The 18,613-nt window shown below is 38.0% G+C and overlaps 1 protein-coding gene across 5 annotated transcripts; it reads left to right on the top strand.

The window, feature by feature from the left end:
• The first annotated feature begins 1,319 nt into the window (after window positions 1-1,319).
• Window positions 1,320-16,976, top strand: LOC121324222 (exocyst complex component 3-like protein 4). 5 transcript variants are annotated; one of them, XM_041265869.1, is made up of 15 exons: window positions 1,320-2,942; window positions 3,418-3,615; window positions 4,056-4,250; window positions 4,996-5,184; window positions 5,375-5,599; window positions 5,977-6,610; window positions 7,104-7,221; window positions 7,472-7,597; window positions 8,348-8,448; window positions 8,756-8,854; window positions 11,081-11,204; window positions 11,301-11,423; window positions 12,801-12,953; window positions 13,570-13,691; window positions 15,210-16,976. In XM_041265869.1, the coding sequence occupies exons 1-15, from the start codon at window positions 2,765-2,767 to the stop codon at window positions 15,388-15,390; spliced, it is 2,766 nt and encodes a 921-aa protein (XP_041121803.1). In that variant the 5' UTR covers window positions 1,320-2,764; the 3' UTR covers window positions 15,391-16,976. The 5 variants fall into 5 exon arrangements, with proteins under 5 accessions (XP_041121803.1, XP_041121802.1, XP_041121804.1 ...); XM_041265868.1 differs by having other exon boundaries at window positions 4,990-5,184; XM_041265870.1 differs by having other exon boundaries at window positions 3,430-3,615; window positions 4,990-5,184; window positions 15,210-16,975.
• The last annotated feature ends 1,637 nt before the right edge of the window (window positions 16,977-18,613 follow it).

Raw genomic sequence — 18,613 nt, 5'->3', positions numbered from 1 at the left:
ACATGTATTATATATTACCCCTACACATCTGCTAAAGGTTTTGTTTTTTGTTTTTCTTTATTCCAGATTCTACTTGTTTCATTAAGATAATGCCAGATATGGGTATTCAATTAAACTGCTCACTACAGAAAACAAATGCATATGTTAGACTTTAACAGAGAGATGGGCTTTTTGGTTCTTTAAGACTCAAATGATCCCTTTATTTACCCACTTTTTTTAAATGATTTTTTTCAAAGCAACTGTCATGTTCAAGAAAATGTTGATCTGAGTGTACCACCTAGTGGATCAAAGGAGTAATAGCAACTTTGCTTATATAGGCTGTGCAGTCTTTCATACCTTTCCAAATCTCTTCATGGCCAGGTAAGAAATGCACTGGAAGCACCGAGCTCTGACCCTACTGTTAACGGCATTATTACCAGTGCATGCAGATCTGTATCTAAAATACAGCAATAATGTGCACCTCTTGAAGGAAGTTTGGAAAGTCTGCATCCTCCAATGTAGATTTGCGGCCGTATTTCAGACTTTCATTACTGCCCTCGTATGGTGAAAAGATGTATAAACACGCTGGACGCGTTGATTTCAACGCTTTCCTAATGAGGAGGTACAGTATGGGGTGGGGGCAGATTGCCAATGAAATTGTCTGCATGTAAAGTTTGTAAGGAGGGAGAGAAACCTTTGTCCCCGAGTCGTGTATTGCACTAGAGCAATCTAAATAAACTTTATGCACCGAAAAGGGATTACGAAAGAGCTGTCGAAAGGTGTCAACACAATTTGATCTATTTGTTTTTGCACGTGGGACATTTTTGTATTTCAACAGAAAAACTGGGTGAAACGGGTTAAAATCCCAGTACAGCCACTGACTCATTGTGTGAGACTGAGCAGGTCACTTAACCTCCTTGTGCTCCGTCTTTCGGGTGAGATGTAAGCGACTCTGCAGCTGATGCATAGTTCACACACCCTAGTCTATCTTGTAAAGCGCATTGTCACGGCGGTCCACTGTGAAAGGTGCTATATAAAAAAAAAAAAAAAAAAAAGATAGGATTATATAAATACAAAAATAATGCCTTTCCAACTACGATGGTGAACAGTAAAACTACAAAATGACTTTTACTTTCCAGATTTCGCTCGTTACTCTGGCCTATAAACAGCAACAGCTGCTTTATTGAAATAGTTCTTTAAACAGGGGTTGACACGGGTTATTAAACAAACCTAACCGGTAAACACGCTTCGGATAGGCTGATGCTCAGTAGAGGGGTGGGCCAGCCTCTCAGCTGAAAATCACTGTACTTTGATCACAGTAAAACTGTCGGTTCTGTTGCTCCGCCGTTGTCGTAATGTTGTGTTTTTTTTTTTTTTTTTTTAACGTCAATGATAAAAGTGGTCTTTTTGTATTAATTTTTTGTCAGCAACATGAGCGCTCCCATTCGGACTCTGCTTTCTGTAGAGGTCTATAAAAGAAAAAAATAATTTAATAAAAATCTTCCAATTGCCAAATGATGTGGCTGCTATCTCCAGGAAAAAGAACAGCATTTTTATTATTATTTTTTAATCAAATGTGAAAGGAAACGACCACCTTTAAACCTCAACCTTCCTTTGCTGTTATTTTGAGACTTGCTGGAATTTTTTTTTTTGTGTGTGTGTGTGTGTATGTGTTATTTTTAATCTGTAATCTCTAAGGAATTATTAAATCACTCCAAATGACAAACTGGTACGCCAGTGGGACCACAGTGACCAGGTCACAAAACTGCTGGTTTATTTGTGGATGCTTAAAACAAATGGCTACTTCAAGATACTTAACCCAATCCCTTGTATTACAAAAACATTATTTCAGTGGCTGTGAATAAAGATTCTAGTATAGTCATTCTGTGGGCTCCGTTCTACTGTGAAGATCATGCGCTTAAAGAAACTGCTTTCTGGAAATTATTAACTAGTTAGTACTATCTGAATAATGTGTGCTGGTTAACTATCAACTGCCTGCCTGTCATTATTGAACAGTAGGGTTTTTATTTAAAACCCTGAAATAACAGATTGACAGGTAATAGAATATGCACAATGGATTTCTTTTAAAACATTTTGAAGAACACAAAGGAAAAAGGATCTGAGGAGGTAAGAGTGAGGGTATCTTACTCTGTGTATTTATCTACTGTCCCATCCTACAGCACTTGTGTCAATAACAAAAAAGGCACATTTTTTAATTTTGCTACATTTTTTGTGTTGGCCTTGCACTTGCTTCAGAATAGGGCCTGTTGTCTGGGGGCTTTTTTGAGTTGTTTTTATCAACAGTGGGGTTAGCACAAGCAGGGCACAAGTAAGCCTGAAGCCTGTCCTGGAGGAACCATCCTACTAAGTGGAGTAGCTCTGTGTCATTGTGCGTCTGATCCTGGGCTCCTGTCATGAGAGGGATTGTCCAGGTATCTGTTGTGGTCCAGAGTACAGGAGGGCTCAGTGGAGAGCAGTCTCACTTCACTTGTGAATCAAACCCAGGCTAACAGAAACCTGAAGCCACTGTGCCATCCACCCCTTCAACACATTCAAGAAGTCACAAGTTGTTGAGCCCTTGCCTGGCCGTCACAGTAAGCTTTTACTCTATATTGGTAATGTGTTGCTTGGGACAGCTTTTGCACATAAAAAAGCTGGGAATGAGGGGGAAAAAACAAGCCAACTTTCTGGCCAACACAGTGGAGTCTGATGTTCTTGGATACCCTGTGGCGTTTTACTAGAACGGTTTTATTTCCCCCTTATTGTTGCATGACTGGTTGTGCATATGAAAGAGATTGCACAATGTTTGGATAATGGTTTTCCCCTGCGTGTATTGAGATTTGAGATTAGAGAATGTGAAAGTAAAAGTCAGAAGGGAGTCTGGCAATACAAGTTCCAAAGCAGACATTTTGTCATGGTGGTTAAATCTTCAACAGCTCACAGCTATCTCAAAGCAGACAAAGGTAAGAAAATAACCCTATAAAATTGTAAACGGATAGACTGAAATGTTTACAGTGTGACCTTCCTCACTAGAACCAGGCTCTTTGCTCACGAAAGGCTGCAAGCAGGTACCAGCAGGTTTCGTCATGAGTGCTTTCCCTCAGCTGTGCATGTGACACACCTCAGCCCTGACCCCACCTCTCTCCTGCCACTCTTGTCTGCTGTTTGTTTTTTGTTGATTTTATTGAATGATCCCTAGGGCTAAACCGAGACCAGCAAATGCATTTGGCTTATGTGTTGAGCCAGATTTAAACCCAGGTGAAAGACTTTACAGATTCTTAGCTGGACAAAAGGTAATAGTTTTCTAGTCAATGACAACCGAAACCAGCAGATTCTTTCAAATATACTTGTCTGGCAAGTCAGTCATGCTTTAAATGCCCTTGAGAAATGCACTGAGCGGAAAATGTGTGGGTTGTGCTTTTGATTTACTGTAAACAGCTTTATGTGCAGTGAGTGAGTGTGTTTGTTGGATCGCGATGGATTCACTGGCTGACAGTGTGAAAGAGAAAGCCACGATGTGCAGCACCAATCCCTTTGAAGACACAGAAACCCTGGAGCAAGTTTCATTACAGTCTATGGAAAACGGAGGAGAAAATCTTTACTCAGCAGAGAAGTCTGATGTGATTGGTAAATTAGGTAAGTCCTTCGCTGGGTATGACCGTGCGAGAAAGTCCACAGAGGGAAATAGTGCCTGGTAAAATTTACTCACAGGAATGTAAAACTGAGCTAAATGAATAGGTGGAGATATAGTAGTTGTTCAGTACAGATCTGACTTATTGGAAGTTTTTCTACTTGCTGTGAAGTTTTACTCCTTTCACTTGATGTTTTCCAGAAAGATTTGCAATGCACGAATAGTGTTGATTTTGCCAGTGCTAATGAGGTGGATGCGTTGATTTGTAAAACCAAGCTTCATTAAGTAACTGAAACGCCCAACATCCATTCAGTTTTTTTACGCAGACTTAAGAGGTTATTTTTATAGTTGGCCCACGGGCCAGATCTTCTGAATTCAAAGTTAATTTCTTGTTCTAATGTTGTGTTTTTGACATGTCTTCAGTGCTTTCTCATGTTGTTTTAAGAATCAGAATTAACTTCAGTTCCAAGTGACAGTGAGCAGCCCAAGAGCCCAGATGGACCAAAATCTCTCTTAAAGAGAAGCAGCCTGGGCAGGCTGAGTTCAAGGCTACTCTCGGGACTTGGGAAGGATGGGGAGGGGAAACGAGAGCAGCGAAAATCTGTCAATGAAGATCAGTCTGAACGCAGGAAACTCTCAGGTGAGACCTCTGGATTCATCAGAATTAAAGGGGCACTTTCAATCATCTAGATTTTCTTACTATTTATCATTGATAGTCTGTATCATTATTGTTGTATTTGCTTAGATCATTATTAACCATGGACTCCCATTGCACAGCGGTTTGATCTATTCCTGGTTTTACTAGGAGTTTAATAAGATACGCCCAACTTTGTTACCTATACACTGTGGCTAATCAAACGCATAGTAAAACCTGGAATTGGTGAAACTGTATGCAGTAGGTGTCTTATTTCTATCCCTGCCATGCTTACTAACTATACGAGCAAAAACAACATTTTAAAGCCTAATTATGAAAACTAGTTGCTGAAGTGGTTTGGAAAATGGAATTAAAAAATATGATTTTGTTTTCTGGAATAGCAGGAATGGAAATAGACCACTATTGCATAGCAGCTTCACCAATTCCAGGTTTTACAACAAGCTTGATTAGCAACACTGTATAGGTAATAAGCTTGAGTGTGTCTTATTAAACTCTAGTAAAACCAGGAATGGCTCAAACTGCTATGCAATGGGAGTCAAATTTCCATCACTGACTAGCAAGCCTGACCTTTTTGTGCAGTGGTTAAGAGAGTTTTTCTTCTTTTTTGTCTTGTAGTTGGCCCATGATCCTGATTTACTGGATTAAAAGTTCATTTCTTGTTAGAATACTTGATTGTGTTTTTGCCATAACTTCAGCACATTCTCATGATTTTAACCTGTTTAAGGATCAGAATTAATTTCGGTTCCAAATGGCAGTGAGGAGCCCAAGAGCCCAGATGGACCAAAATCTCTCTTAAAGAGAAGCAGCCTGGGCAGGCTGAGTTCAAGGCTACTCTCGGGACTTGGGAAGGATGGGGAGGGGAAACAAGAGCAGCGAAAATCTGTCAGTGAAGATCAGTCTGAATGCAGGAAACTCTCAGGTGAGACCTTTGGTTTCATCAGAATTATTCCTGCCATTGGCCAGCCATGACCGTTGGCAACTGTTACATTATATATATATATATATATATATATATATATATATATATATATATATATATATATATATATATATATGTATATTTTGTCATAACTTGAACACATTCTTGTCATCCCACCTGTTGTTTAAAGGACCAGAATCATCAGTCCCAGGTGACAATGAGGAGCCCAAAAGTCCAGATGGATCTTTGCCTACATTGAAGAGAGGAGGTCTGGGCAGGCTGAGCTCAAAGATACTGTCTGGGCTCAGAAAGGATGGGAATGCTAAGCAAGGCCTGGTGAAAGCTGTTGCTGAAATAAGAGCAGAGGAAGTTGAAACGCCACTTAAACATAAAGAACCTGAAGAGCCCCTGTCAGGTAAAATCTCTCATGTCATTTTTACTGACCCATTACTTAGTAAATACATGTGTGTTATGCATGGTTAACTTACATTGTACTTCATGGGTACCTCTCTTTGTGGGACATATTCAAATACACAGTTGTATCAGAAAAATTAACACATTATGTATATTGTAGCAATGCATAAAACATTGTAATTATGTGTAAGTACACATGTGTTTACTAAGTAACTACTATGTTCATACACGGTAATTAGAGACACAGTACAAAATGTTACCTAGTTTACTATACTGTGCTGTAGTATTCCATATAGCATGCTAAAAAAAAAAAAAAATTGAGTGGGATACTCTGGTTAACTAAGCATTTTTTAATACTTTATTCTGGATTCCTCACAGTCATGGAAATCCATGATCTAATTAACAAGGGAGTCCTAGAAGAAGCTCATATACATCTACTGCTGCTGAAAAAGGAGCTGGATTCAGAGGCGTCAAAGACCGTGCAAGAAGGCACTCAGTCAGAACTGTTAAGGAAAACGAAGGACATGGAGCTGCTCTGTGGCACGCTCAGGAATAAGCTGAAATCTATCGTGAAAGACTCGCTGAACAACTCGCAAGATCTTCTGACCAATGCTGTCAAAATAATAGTAGAGGAGGACAAGCGAGAACACGATCCGTCCTATTCTGAAGCCAGCTGTCTCAAAGGGCCCCAGGAATGGAAGGAGCTGTGGAGAGAGGCTGTGCAAGAAGGCGTGCGGGACCGAATTGCCAACGTCCCCATCGCAAAAAGAGAGGACAACCAGTCGTGGCTGGCTGTGCACTTAGCGCTCCTCGGGAAGTCTATCGTTGATGATTTGGAGAGTGTGAAGACCATGGTACAAAAGTGCTACCCAGAGGACTTTGGCGTGTGCAACACTTACGTGGCAAGCTCTCATCAAGAAGTTTCTTCACACTTGCAAAAGATCATGCAGCAAAAGCTTGAAGTGAACGAATGGTATGCCCTTTTGAACTGGACGATCAACTGCTATGAAAGGTGAGTGCCTTGCTTTAAAGCGGGCTGAACGCTGGTGCTTGTTCCTGGCGAATCCCTTCTGTATTTTACAGTTTTAAATAGAAATCATTATATTGGACAAACATTATACAGTCCTCTCTCCTATTGGACAGGTACCAAACTGGTGCTTTGTGTTGGCATTATAACAAGGGTCATTAAAAAATTAAATAAATGACTACATGGCTTACAAATATTGTGTTCTGCACAATGTGAATGATTTCAATTTAAACTGGTAAAGAGCTGGTGCTAAAGTGAAGGAGACTGCAGTGCAATTCTGTACATTTGCTTGGCTGGGTGCATTGACAGATGGTGGGCCTCTTGTAGTCGCTTTTCAGATGTGTATCATTTATAATAGAAATACTGGGTCTGTTTTGTCAAAACTATTTTCCATAACCTTTGTGCTGTGGGGAGATTTGAACACCATATAAAACCAGACAAGTAAATCTAAACTTGACCTCTTTCGCTTTGTCTTTAGTGATAAAATAATGGGGAACCTTGTTTTGAAACCAGAAGTAAACACTGAAGGTATGGATCCTTTATTAGATAAAGATACATTGGAAAACATGAAGACAAATTACATCACTGGGCTGCAGGTATGCTATTGCAGGTATTACATAAGAGCCTAACCCATAACCCAGTTCTGCCCTTCGATGCTCACCTGTTAATGCATTGTGCACACTATTCAACAAGTGTATTTGTAGGTTTGTAAAATATGAGTCGACATGCATTTCAGCTAGTGTCTTCATCAGTGTACTTGATTCTTATAAGTTTAACTATGATATATATGTGTGTGTGTTTGGAAAACAATAATAGACACAATAAACATCGTTTTTGTTTTTACAGGTGCAACTGAAACACTGTTTGGAGAATATGTTAAACATTGAATCAGAAAAAAACTGGGAAACCAAAGATGAGCCTGAGATACTGAATGGCTATTACCATTCAGAAATACAGATCGATATAACCGAGGTACAGTGCAGTACCAGTCACTGGCCACTGGGAGTGCCGACTTCCTTGTATGTTTACCCACGTGTTGCCCTGCTCACCAAGCTTTAAAGAATAATTTTTCAACGTCTGTTTTCAAGAGTTAAATAGTTATTTTAAGAATACGTGAAAAAGCCTGCAATTTTATATACAATGTATATATATTATATCTATATATTATATATATATATATATATATATATATATATATATATATATATATATATATATATATATATATATATATATATATATATATATATACACACACACATAATTTAGCAAATATACAAAATGCCACTAGATGGAAACACTGAGGTAATCAGAGTTCCTTGAACACCTGCACTAAATCGATACCACGCACAAATAGACATGGCTTGGTTAGAATGGCTTTTCAACACGTTACTGTGTCCAGGGTTGGGATCAATAACTCTTTTAGAATTCAGTTTCCAATTCCTTTTCTAAATCAGTTCCCAAATCTTATTAAAATTCCTTTAAATAATTATTTCCATTGATCAGCCTAATTTTAAGCCAGTTTCGTTAACAAACACTGCGTGACTTCATCTGAAGTCAAGTGTTGCCACTGAGAAGTTCATAACAGAATACAGCTAATTGCGATTTTAATCAATAATTTTGTGGAACGGGAAATGATTTAAAAAAGGTATTGGATTGAAAAAAACAGGAATGGACCGGACCCCTGTCTTTGTCTAATACATACCCTGCTTTGTTCTTTAGATGGTTCACAGGTATGTTGCGACTTCACGAGAAATCGACACAGACTTGGAAGAGAGGGTTCTGTGCACCTGCTCAGAGGAGCTGAAACATTTCTCACGACAGTAAGTGAAAACTCCTTCTCTCACTCAGCAGAGCATAAAGGATCAGTAGATTCCCTCAAAGCCTTTTACTTCATATTTTTAACAGCACTATTTTTTTTTTTTATAAAAGTACAAAAAAATGAAAAAAAAAACACCCATTACAATTGTAAAACTTAGAAGAAACAAACAGGTGTTTAATTGTGGTTTGTTAACATCCTAGACAAAGCTTTCCTTCACAGTGTTGTGAACTGGGCTCATTGTTTGTAGGTGTATTAAACACCCTTGTTGTTGTTAATGCAGGTAGATTACAGACTGTTTTCAATTGCAGCTTCAACAACACTTTCATGGAATGGAGAACTTCCTCCCCAAACTCTGCATTACAAAAGAGTCTCTCCATTGCTTACATTAACAGCTTCAGCAACATCAAGTAAGTGTCTTTTAAACAATGTGTAAATAGAAAAGATTATACAGGTCCTGTCTCCTGATTTCAGTGCTTAATCAAATGGGTCTCTGTACTAGTTGATTATCTTTCCATGTATTTTAGGACTTCATATTTTTGGCTAATGTTTTCATTAATGCACAAACACAAACTGTAGAATTAATGACTCATGCCACGTCATTCATCACAGACTATATATATATACCGTACATACATAGTCAATAATCCAAACTAATTGGGACTGATCCGTTAACATACACCAGTACTTAGTACATAAGTAGCTACTGATGACTGATAGCTAGTAACTTATTCTATCACATTAAGCATACAAAATTACAAAGTGTTAAATTAATCCAATTCAGTAAAACTTAGTTAAGGTAATGAAATACTATAATTAAACATACCATATACCAAACTTTGAAAATATCAATGAATGCAACTAGTATAACTTTGACACATTACAGAATTGTAGGAATCATTAAACTTCAAAAAAATAAAAGAAAGAAGTGCTATACTTTGATACTCAAGTTTTGCATCACCTAAAATTTTCAGATTGAGACATAATTAAATATTTTATTTAAAATCATGCATTCAAAGGAGCTAGAGAATCCTATTGTGAAAGGTATGGCCAGAAGGTTTGCATCTGGAAATGTCCGAAATGCAATATAGAGGAACAAAGCACCACTTCCCAGACACACTGGCCGACATTCTGTGCTAAAAAAAAATTCATTTTTGTATTACTCAACTCGGTCAGTAACCCGAGGGAGTTTCTTACAGTACTTTACACCGTTCATCAATGTTGGAACTTGCTGGTATGTCCAAATATTTGATGAAGGGTACTGTATACTGGATATGACTTTGACAGATCTGAGTTAATGAACTTGGAGTCTAACAGCTCAGAGTTAGACTGTTTAAAAAAAAAAAAAAATACCATCCTGTTTATTTTCCATCATGTTAAAGCTATATTTTTCAAAGCTGTGTTATACAGAAAATAATTAACACCAATACTAAAAAACAAAAAAATGTATATACAGTAATATAGCATAATAAATTGAACGCAAGGCTCAGTGGTCCAGTGGTTAAAGAAAGGGGCTTGTTACCAGGATGATTTGGGTTCAATCCCATCATAGCCACTGGCTCACTGTGTTGGATCCTGTTGTTTTAAACCATCAAGTCATTTAACCTCCTTCTGATGCATAGTTCACCCCTAGCATCTGTAATAAGTGTCTGCTAAAAATGACTAATTCATAATAATATATTAAACTCCAGTCTGGATGCTCCTTTATCTCACTTGGTTGAGTCAAAGATTTTATAGCCAGATAGTTGTGAGTTCCCGAGGGCAAGGTAACAGTAGTTCAGTCCTGATACATGGTGGTAGTAGTGGGATGTGTGCCCCCACACTGGAGAAATGGTGTCAGGTGAATAGGGTTTGGAATAAGGATAGGAGACTGTAGCCTTCAGGATAATCACTGGATCACCAACCAGCTTTTGCTACTTTGTGTGGTTGTGTCCTTGGAAGTCAATGAGTTAAAATCTTGAGAGCCTCTGCAATAGTTACTGTGTTATACTTCTTGCACAAGGATGCGGTTCCCTTTGACAAGGGAAAGTCAATCTGTGTAGTGAAGCCCATTGAAATGAGTGCATAGCTAGCATTCATACAGGCTCTGCATCTGCTATAGTTAGGTTAGCTGTTGATAAGTTTTTTCCTTTAGGAGAAACCACGTGGTTTCTTGGAAACAGTGCAGGGCTGTGTACAAATGAACACAGATTGTATAAAAAGCCAGATGTGTTTTTAAGAATGCTGGCACAGTGCAGTCTTTTGAATCGAATTTAAAACATATGTGCGGCAGCTTATTCTTGAGCTGGGTTTAATGGCCAGTGGCTTTTTTATTTTTTTTTATTTTGCCCTGGGGTGCTCTGCATGAAGAGAGTTATATAAAAGCAAACTGTATTGTACTATTGGTTCAATATGAAGTATGAAGTAAAGCTGTCTATCTCTTTCGAGTCTGCAAAGGAAACTCTGACACCCACCCGAAACACAGCTTTACAATTTCTGGTTAATAATTTTCAGTGTACTGCAGTGCCCTCAAACTCCCTCACTACCCTCAGACCTGCATCTTGCCATATAAAAAGATAGCTTGTTGCAGAATAGTCATTATCCACAACATGCCTGTAATGCCATTGATAATGCATTCTGAATTGTTTTTTCATAAGAACTGAAATGGACAAATACAAAGAGAAATGCCCGGCACAGATAGAGCAATTGAACAACGAGCTGGACAAAGTGATCCAGGACTTGGGAGCAACGCTACTAGCTGATTTTATACAGGAGACGGAGGTAATCAGTGTAAGAATAATAAGCATTCTCCTGCATTGAGCAAAAAAAATAAAATGAAGTTTTACTTTTTTTTTTTTTTTTTTTTTACCATTTAAGCCATATTTTAAGAAATTAATGACAAAGAGGTGGCTTTCGTGTGAGGATGATTTTGAAAAGATAATGGAGATTATTGAAAATCATTCCGAGCTTTACAAGAAAATGAAGCAGCCCTGTTTTCAGGTAAGGCGATAGTCCGATTATGCTGGGATAGAAGCTATGCAATGATCCTGGTCATTATCTGATAGAGAGAGAGGTTTCTGTTGTACTTGACGGTTTGTGCAGTCATTTTCAATACATACTAGGTGTGTTCAGAGGGTTATTGAAAGAGCCCGCGGTATAAGGAAGTGTACAGAGCCAAAGAGATCAGTCGGCTATTTACTTTGCTTACAAATCCAACTTGTGTTTTCTCTCTCATTCTTCCTTCCTGCGTCCTTTACATAGAGGTCAACACCAGTCAACATGCAGGAACCCAAGGAATAGTCCAAACGCAGACGTGCATTCATTCCAACCTGTGATTTTAAGGTGTAGACACCATTTTAGCCATAGTGTAACTAATACAGTACAAATCACTTGTTTTCAGTCCTACATTTCAGGACTGAGCCTTTCACCAAAAAGCAACAGGTGCTGAAATGGGTCTTTCCCATTAGAAAGTTGTGGGGTAACACTTTACATTAACTGCCTCTAATTACACTGTAACTGCACATGTGGTTACATACTGTAAATACACAGCCAAGTACAGTGTACACGCTAGCAACTGCCAACATTTTTCATTTTGTAAGTAAGCATGTTGTTGCATTGTACCTGCAAACCCACATATGTAATTACTGTGTTATTAGAGTGTAGTTAGGGGCCCTGTATGTAGTGTGTTGCTGGCTTTGGTTTGTAAATAGGCTTCATGTTTGATCTTATAAAATGGGATTTCTGTGTCCACATTAAGTTATTTTTGCCCAGTTTTTGGCACTTGTGTGCTTATTCATTTTCTTAAACTGGAAAAAGATTTATGTACAGCCTTTTCCTGTAAACATATTGGGGCTGAACCCAAACACATCTAGAAATTCCAGTAGTATTGTTAATCTTCCCAGCATGAGGCGCAATGTTGCGCAAAGTCAGTGGTTTATATAAGCTTGTAACCTTTGGAACATAGCCAGAAATACATTTGTTTACCTCTGTCTTCAGATCATTTACTTGCACTATATTATATATATTATATATATATATATATATATATATATATATATATATATATATATATATATATATATATATATATATATATATATATATATATATATATATATAATATGTACATACAATTTTAAATAGCAAATATAATATTACAAGAGCTATGTAAATATACAGATCTCAATACCTATAATGGAGCCTGTTTTAAATATAAATAAATCCCCAAAATCTTGTGCTGCCTGGCAATTATAGGTTTAAGGGTAGCATTGTGACATTTAGTTCCACTGTATTATAATAGTATAGTATCATATAGGCTATTCCAAGAGATCTGTTACTACTACACCTTGCTGTATTCTCATTTTTGTTCCAAAATAGAAGTGTGTGAATGGCATCCACTACAGTGCTGTGAAGGGATACGTCACACAGATAATGAAGAAGAATTATTCTTGCAAAAACAGAAAACACGAGCGAGCGGCAGCCAAGATAAAGGTGGAGTCGGAGGCTCTCCGGAGTCACTTTGATGACATGGTGAGTAAACACTACACCAGTGGTATTCAACTGTGGCCGTCGAGATCTATTCCAGTCCTGGTCTTTATTCCAACCAGGTTCTAAATCGGTTAATTGCCTCTAAGCTGCTTCAGTTAAGTACATTAAAACCTGCTTGGAGTAAAAACCTGGACTGGATTGGATCTCGAGGGCCAGAATTGAGTACCACTGGACTAGAGTTTTCATCCTTCTTTCAACCATATCAGGACTCAATTAACATGATATTCATACAGTATGTGGTGTTGAAACAAAATAACAGGGAAGAACAAAAAAAGAAAAGACAAAGATGAAATTAAAGTGGGCGGTGGTGCTCTACTGGGCGGGCCATGGAAACTATTGAGCATCTTCTCCCTGAAAACAATGTCAGCAGCAAAAACAAAAGGAACCGGAGGATCCTGTTAACTAGTTAGGCACCAGCTGAAGTCTAAAAAAGAAAACAATTTGAAAAAAAAGGTATTGTTGGAAAATTAGGGCATTCAATGAAAAATGACACAAAGAAACCTTTTGTATTTAACTTTCATTAGAAAGGATGCAAGGTCAACAGACTAGATTGAATCTGATAACAAAATAACCCCCCCCCCCCTCTTTTTTTTTTAAGGGTACCACTTCGAAATGGCTTCACTCCGCGGCACTGCATCTCGGTGACATCGTTGGAGTAAAGAACAAAAGGGACATCAAGGAAACCATCCAGCCTCTCGTTTCTGACTTCCCAGATATCAGGTAGCTCTGCTGATCCTCTGCACTCTCTTATATCTGTATATCACAGGTTTGCCAGTATGACCAGGATTGTCTCTCTACAGAGTTTAGCGTGGGGAAAATGGGCATTCGTTTTGCAGTTTACCATGAATTTCCATTTACTATTTACTACTGAATTTCGATTTACTTTTATTTCTTTTGCACAGCAGTGGTTTACTCACCAGTCAGTAAGTTACTATAACAGTTCCCAGTTATAACTGTTCAGGACACTGACATACCGGTACATGCACTTACAATAGGACCTCGGTTTTATGTCTCTTCTGAAGGACTGAGCACAAGGAGGCTGAGTGACTTGTTGAGGGTCACACACAGTGAGTCAATGGCTGAGCCGGAATTTGAACCGGGAACCTCCTGGCAACAAGCCCCTTTCTTTAACCACTAGACCACCAAGCCTCCTATAAAATATTTCAGTTGTTAAGGATAATGTGGGGGAGGCATGCATTCATGTGTGAATGAATGAACACTTCTCACAATCCCCCGGGGATGCTGTTCACTCAGTAATTGAATAGATAGACCCTGATGACTGGTACTGATCCACTGCTGATTCAGTTTGGTTTGCCCCAGAAGTGGCTCTGACTCCCGGCTTGTTTCAAGGCACTGGGAAAATCCTTTGTGGTAATAGAAGCTTTGAAGGGCACTTTCAATTTCCATTGTTCTGCATGCCCTGTAAGAATGCTGCTTGTACCGTTCCCCTCTCATATTGTTGTATATGGGGTTTGCCTGCTGATACCCATTGCTATGATTTTAGAAATTAGCTCTTTGCATTGGATTGTTTTTACACACTAAAGTGAAAAATATTTTGCATCATAACAAGTCGAAATCCAAGCTTGGGCTGGAAAATAAGGACAAAGAATGGAAGTATTGTTATACCAGTGGCAATTTTGCAGATGACTGCTTAAAGTAAAACAGAGCATTTGCTTTGATTACCTTTATTAGTGATTTTTCTTATAGTAAATAGAGTACAAATGATGTTATTACCCTGTTTTGCTTGCTCTCTATACCTTATGAGAGGAGCAGATGTTCTTTTTGAAGGCAGGGTGATTTTAAATATATTTTCATACAAATACCAAACCTTGGAAGTATTGAAGGAAATGTTATGTAGATGCCTCAGTATTTCTATGCCATGATAGTTTTATGAATGTCAAAGGCAAACCGGTTCAGTCAGTCGTGGCAGTGCAAGGATTTAGGATTCTGAGTGGTCACGGGTTCAGCTCCTACAATATCGAGATTCTCCCAGTCATGTTTTTCAGTATACAATCTTCCCATTGTCAGAATAAAAAAAATAATTAAGTTGACTGGATGACAGTGTGCAACCCTGCTCTGAATAAACCACGCGAAGGCTTTCAAACCCCTGTTCATTACACACACGTGGAAACGATTTTGCTGCGATTGTTCCCTGGAATTGTATAATAAATTCAACATGCTGAATTTTTCACTTGGCTCCACTCTACATGCCTAGCTTAATTTTTTTCTGTTTTTCAGCAAGGAACATGTCTCTGCCATTCTGTATTTCCGAGGGATCACAAAAGGCCCTGAAAAGCAAGCAATACTCCAACGTTTACAAGAACTGAAGAGCTCACCTAAAGCGATTGTGAACAGAAGCAGGTTACTTTTTGGTGCCATCGTAGTCCCAAAGGCTAACGCCTGTCTGCCTTTGACCTAATGATCGTCATCATCTTCCTGTCCAAATGCCGTCTGGCAATGTAACCATATGCGTGTATCTAAAACGTTATAGACATGTCGTTGAAACGTGCCTAATTTTAACATTTTTTTATGACGTTTGCAATCAGTTGTTTCATATTGCAATTGCTCAAAGTTGCTTTGCCGGGATTTCAAGGGTTGCTCTTCTGTTCTAGTTGCCTGCTGTAGACATATGGAACACAGGCTTGAGATGTTCCGTTTACTAACACGTAACTGTGGGAGCAGAGATTCGTTTTTAGGAGTCTCTTCAGAAGTGGCCCCTTGAGGACATTAGTTAGTATATGATAATGAATTTAGCAGGAACAGAGAACACGCAGTAGGGAATGAAGGGAAAAATTACATATTTTAAAAATGTAGTATAACATATACTTTCAGGCTGTATTTTCTTTTCTTGAAATGCTAAATGTATGTAAAGGGAAAGAACAGTTAGTACAGTATTTCTACTGTAAAGCAGAGATGGAATGAATGTTAGCATTGGCATCACAATCACGGCAGATTAAAATCTGTGCTCCAGACAGAAAGTGATTTACAGAACAGTAAGTGTGACAGGAAAGAGAAATCTATGCAGAGAATTCCATTGGATCATTTTGGAAAGTCCTAAAGTGTTTTACACAGCACTGCTGTAACCCTTGTAATGAATCCAGATGGAATATGCTTGAGTCAAAGGAATCTTTTTTTTTTTTTTTTATGCTTTTAATTGCAATGTATACAGTGTGGGATAAACACTCCCAGGCAGAGATATGTAGACAAAAACAAAGACAAAAAAAAAAAGCTTTTTTGTTATTTCTGGAACAGAAAGCAGATTCTCTTTGCATATTTCACTATTGTTTTTGGATGTTTTAGATTTTTCTTTTTTGCTGTCGACCCTCTTTCCACCCATTATTTATATTAAAACCTTTTCTTGCTTTGACTTCTGGGCAGCTGAGAATGGATATTATCTGGGAGGAGCTTTTCTTTTTCCCCACAGCCCAGTTAGTAGCTTATTTTAACCAACACAAGTCTTTATTTCCTATCCCTCTCAAAGTGCTTTCTTACAATAGCAACACTTGTCCAAATGTTTTTTTTTTCCCATCTGTATAATCAGTATTGGTGCCCATATCAATGAATTAGCACTGAATAAGAAACATATGCACAGACTCAATAAACAAAACAGATGTATACTCCTGAAATGACTACCTACAGACTGTATTCGAATTCTAATGCCTCTAGACTTTTGTAACAGTCTGCTTGAAAAAGCTAAGAAGTCCATTCAAAACAGTGACCTCACAATGACCGATCAAGTACCTCGGCTACATAATGGACTTCCCTTCAAAACCTAAAACTCAACAGGAAAAAGTGTTTGCAAGCCCATGGACTAAGTAAAAGTTTGTTAGCAATGTGTTAATACTAAAGCAGATGGTGTTTTATAACCCTAAAATGTGCATCAGGCTGTTCTCTGTGTAATTTCTATATTAGTTAAATACTCTTGCACCTAAAGATTTGTTAGGAGTAACACTTTACATAGGGTCTCTAACTGTATTTACATAGTAGTTACTTAGTAAATACATGTGTACTTGTACATAATTACAATGTTATTAGGCATAGTTATAATGCATTGAATGTGTAAATCTTTTTGCTAGATATATACAAGTACACAATTGTATCAAAAAAGGATTGGGCTTAAGGTTAGGGTTTTATCATGTAAAAAGATGTACACATAAAGTACCAATAACATTGTTATTACTGGTATGTGTAAGTGCACATGTATTTACCATGTACCTACTATGTAAATACACAGTAATTAGGGACACATCATGTAAAGTGTTACCTTGTTAGATTATTTAGGTTACAGTAAGGGATTAAACACTTTCCTTTGCAGTGTTTGGATTCAGTCCAAGTGCAAGCAGGAAATCTGTAAATTCATTTTCCAATATTTATTTTGTGTTGACAGGAAAGGTTAGTTTAGTAGCCTGGCCCATATTGAAAATAAAAAAAATTGGAATCACTACAGATATTTAGCTCATGTGTGAACATGGGAAAAGCATGAAATAGATATTTATACCATGCCACGGATCTGGCCAGTGTGGAGTTGCAGCTATTACAGCTGTTAAACAAAACCAGTAACCAATTACACATTCAATACATTCAAATAAAAGTGATTTTAGGGGATGTAGGTTTTTCCACTGCATTTTCTTTATCCGCAGTTCTGCAAAAATAAATACATATAAAAGTAATTTGCTGATTTGCTGAAGGTCAGTAGGCGTCCTCCAATCCCACGGCCTCTTTACACCCAGCAGTTATTTGATTACGGGTCAAATTGCTGTAACCACATAAAGCACAGTATTTCATGAAATTCGTTGAATAAAATGAGCACTTGAAAAGCAATGTTTGTATGGACTGAGTTTGTTTATCAGCACAAATGTCTTCATCAGATTTTTCAAAAACATATTGCTTCACAGTCACTTCCAGTAAAAAGTGTTTATTTTGCCATTTTAACCCCTTGCTAAGATCCCCTTGTGGGTTTGTTCAAGATTGAAGCAGCTTCTTCTGAGTGTAGAATCGATCTGTAAAGGATTTCTCTAAAGAGACACAACGATTCCTGCAAATAAACGGTTGCTCGGATTTCATTTTCATGTCGTAACATCCTGAAATAAATCAAGTAGCTTCTTCACCAATTATGTCAGCTTTCACACAGCAGTAGTCTACATTGTCCTTTGTGTCTAGACAGACTATTTAGTTACACACACCTACCGGAAAACTGCAACACACAAAAGTCCTCACTGTGGCTTTGAAAACAAATATGAATCTTAATTTTCTAATTTTAATTTATTTTACAAATCTTCATTTTCTGATCTTCTCAAATATTAAGTTGTGTAATATATTTGAACAGATTACGGTCAGTTTTTTGTGGTCACTGACGTCATTTTTAAAATGGGGGGGTGGGGGGGCCCGTTGGGGCAGAGTATTGGCTAACAGGTATTTCAACCTGCACCAGCGTAGTTTGGATCTTAGAGCCGCCAAATCACTTCATCGGACAGGGTGGGGTGCTGCTGTCTCGGTGTAATGCCCCACTGAGTTGACATAAACCGTTTTATCATTCTGTGACTCGAGGGGTTCAATTAATATGTGGTATAGTATGCTAAATCATTGCAAAGTGTAGTAACATTTGGTAAAAGCATGAATGGTAAGGCATAAATAAGAAAGGT

Source organism: Polyodon spathula, chromosome 12 (genome assembly GCF_017654505.1).
Source record: "Polyodon spathula isolate WHYD16114869_AA chromosome 12, ASM1765450v1, whole genome shotgun sequence".
NCBI classification, from domain to species: domain Eukaryota; kingdom Metazoa; phylum Chordata; class Actinopteri; order Acipenseriformes; family Polyodontidae; genus Polyodon; species Polyodon spathula.
Note: the sequence above shows the minus strand (reverse complement) of the source record. Positions and strands in the feature narration are given on the sequence as shown.

Bases quoted from the DNA above. Each gene is read 5' to 3' on its own strand.
- LOC121324222 (XM_041265868.1), top strand. From the start codon at position 2,765: ATGAAAGAGATTGCACAATGTTTGGATAATGGTTTTCCCCTGCGTGTA. The intron at 3,616-4,055 runs GTAAGTCCTTCG...TGTTGTTTTAAG, and splicing joins TGATGTGATTGGTAAATTAG to AATCAGAATTAACTTCAGTT. The intron at 4,251-4,989 runs GTGAGACCTCTG...AACCTGTTTAAG, and splicing joins TGAACGCAGGAAACTCTCAG to GATCAGAATTAATTTCGGTT.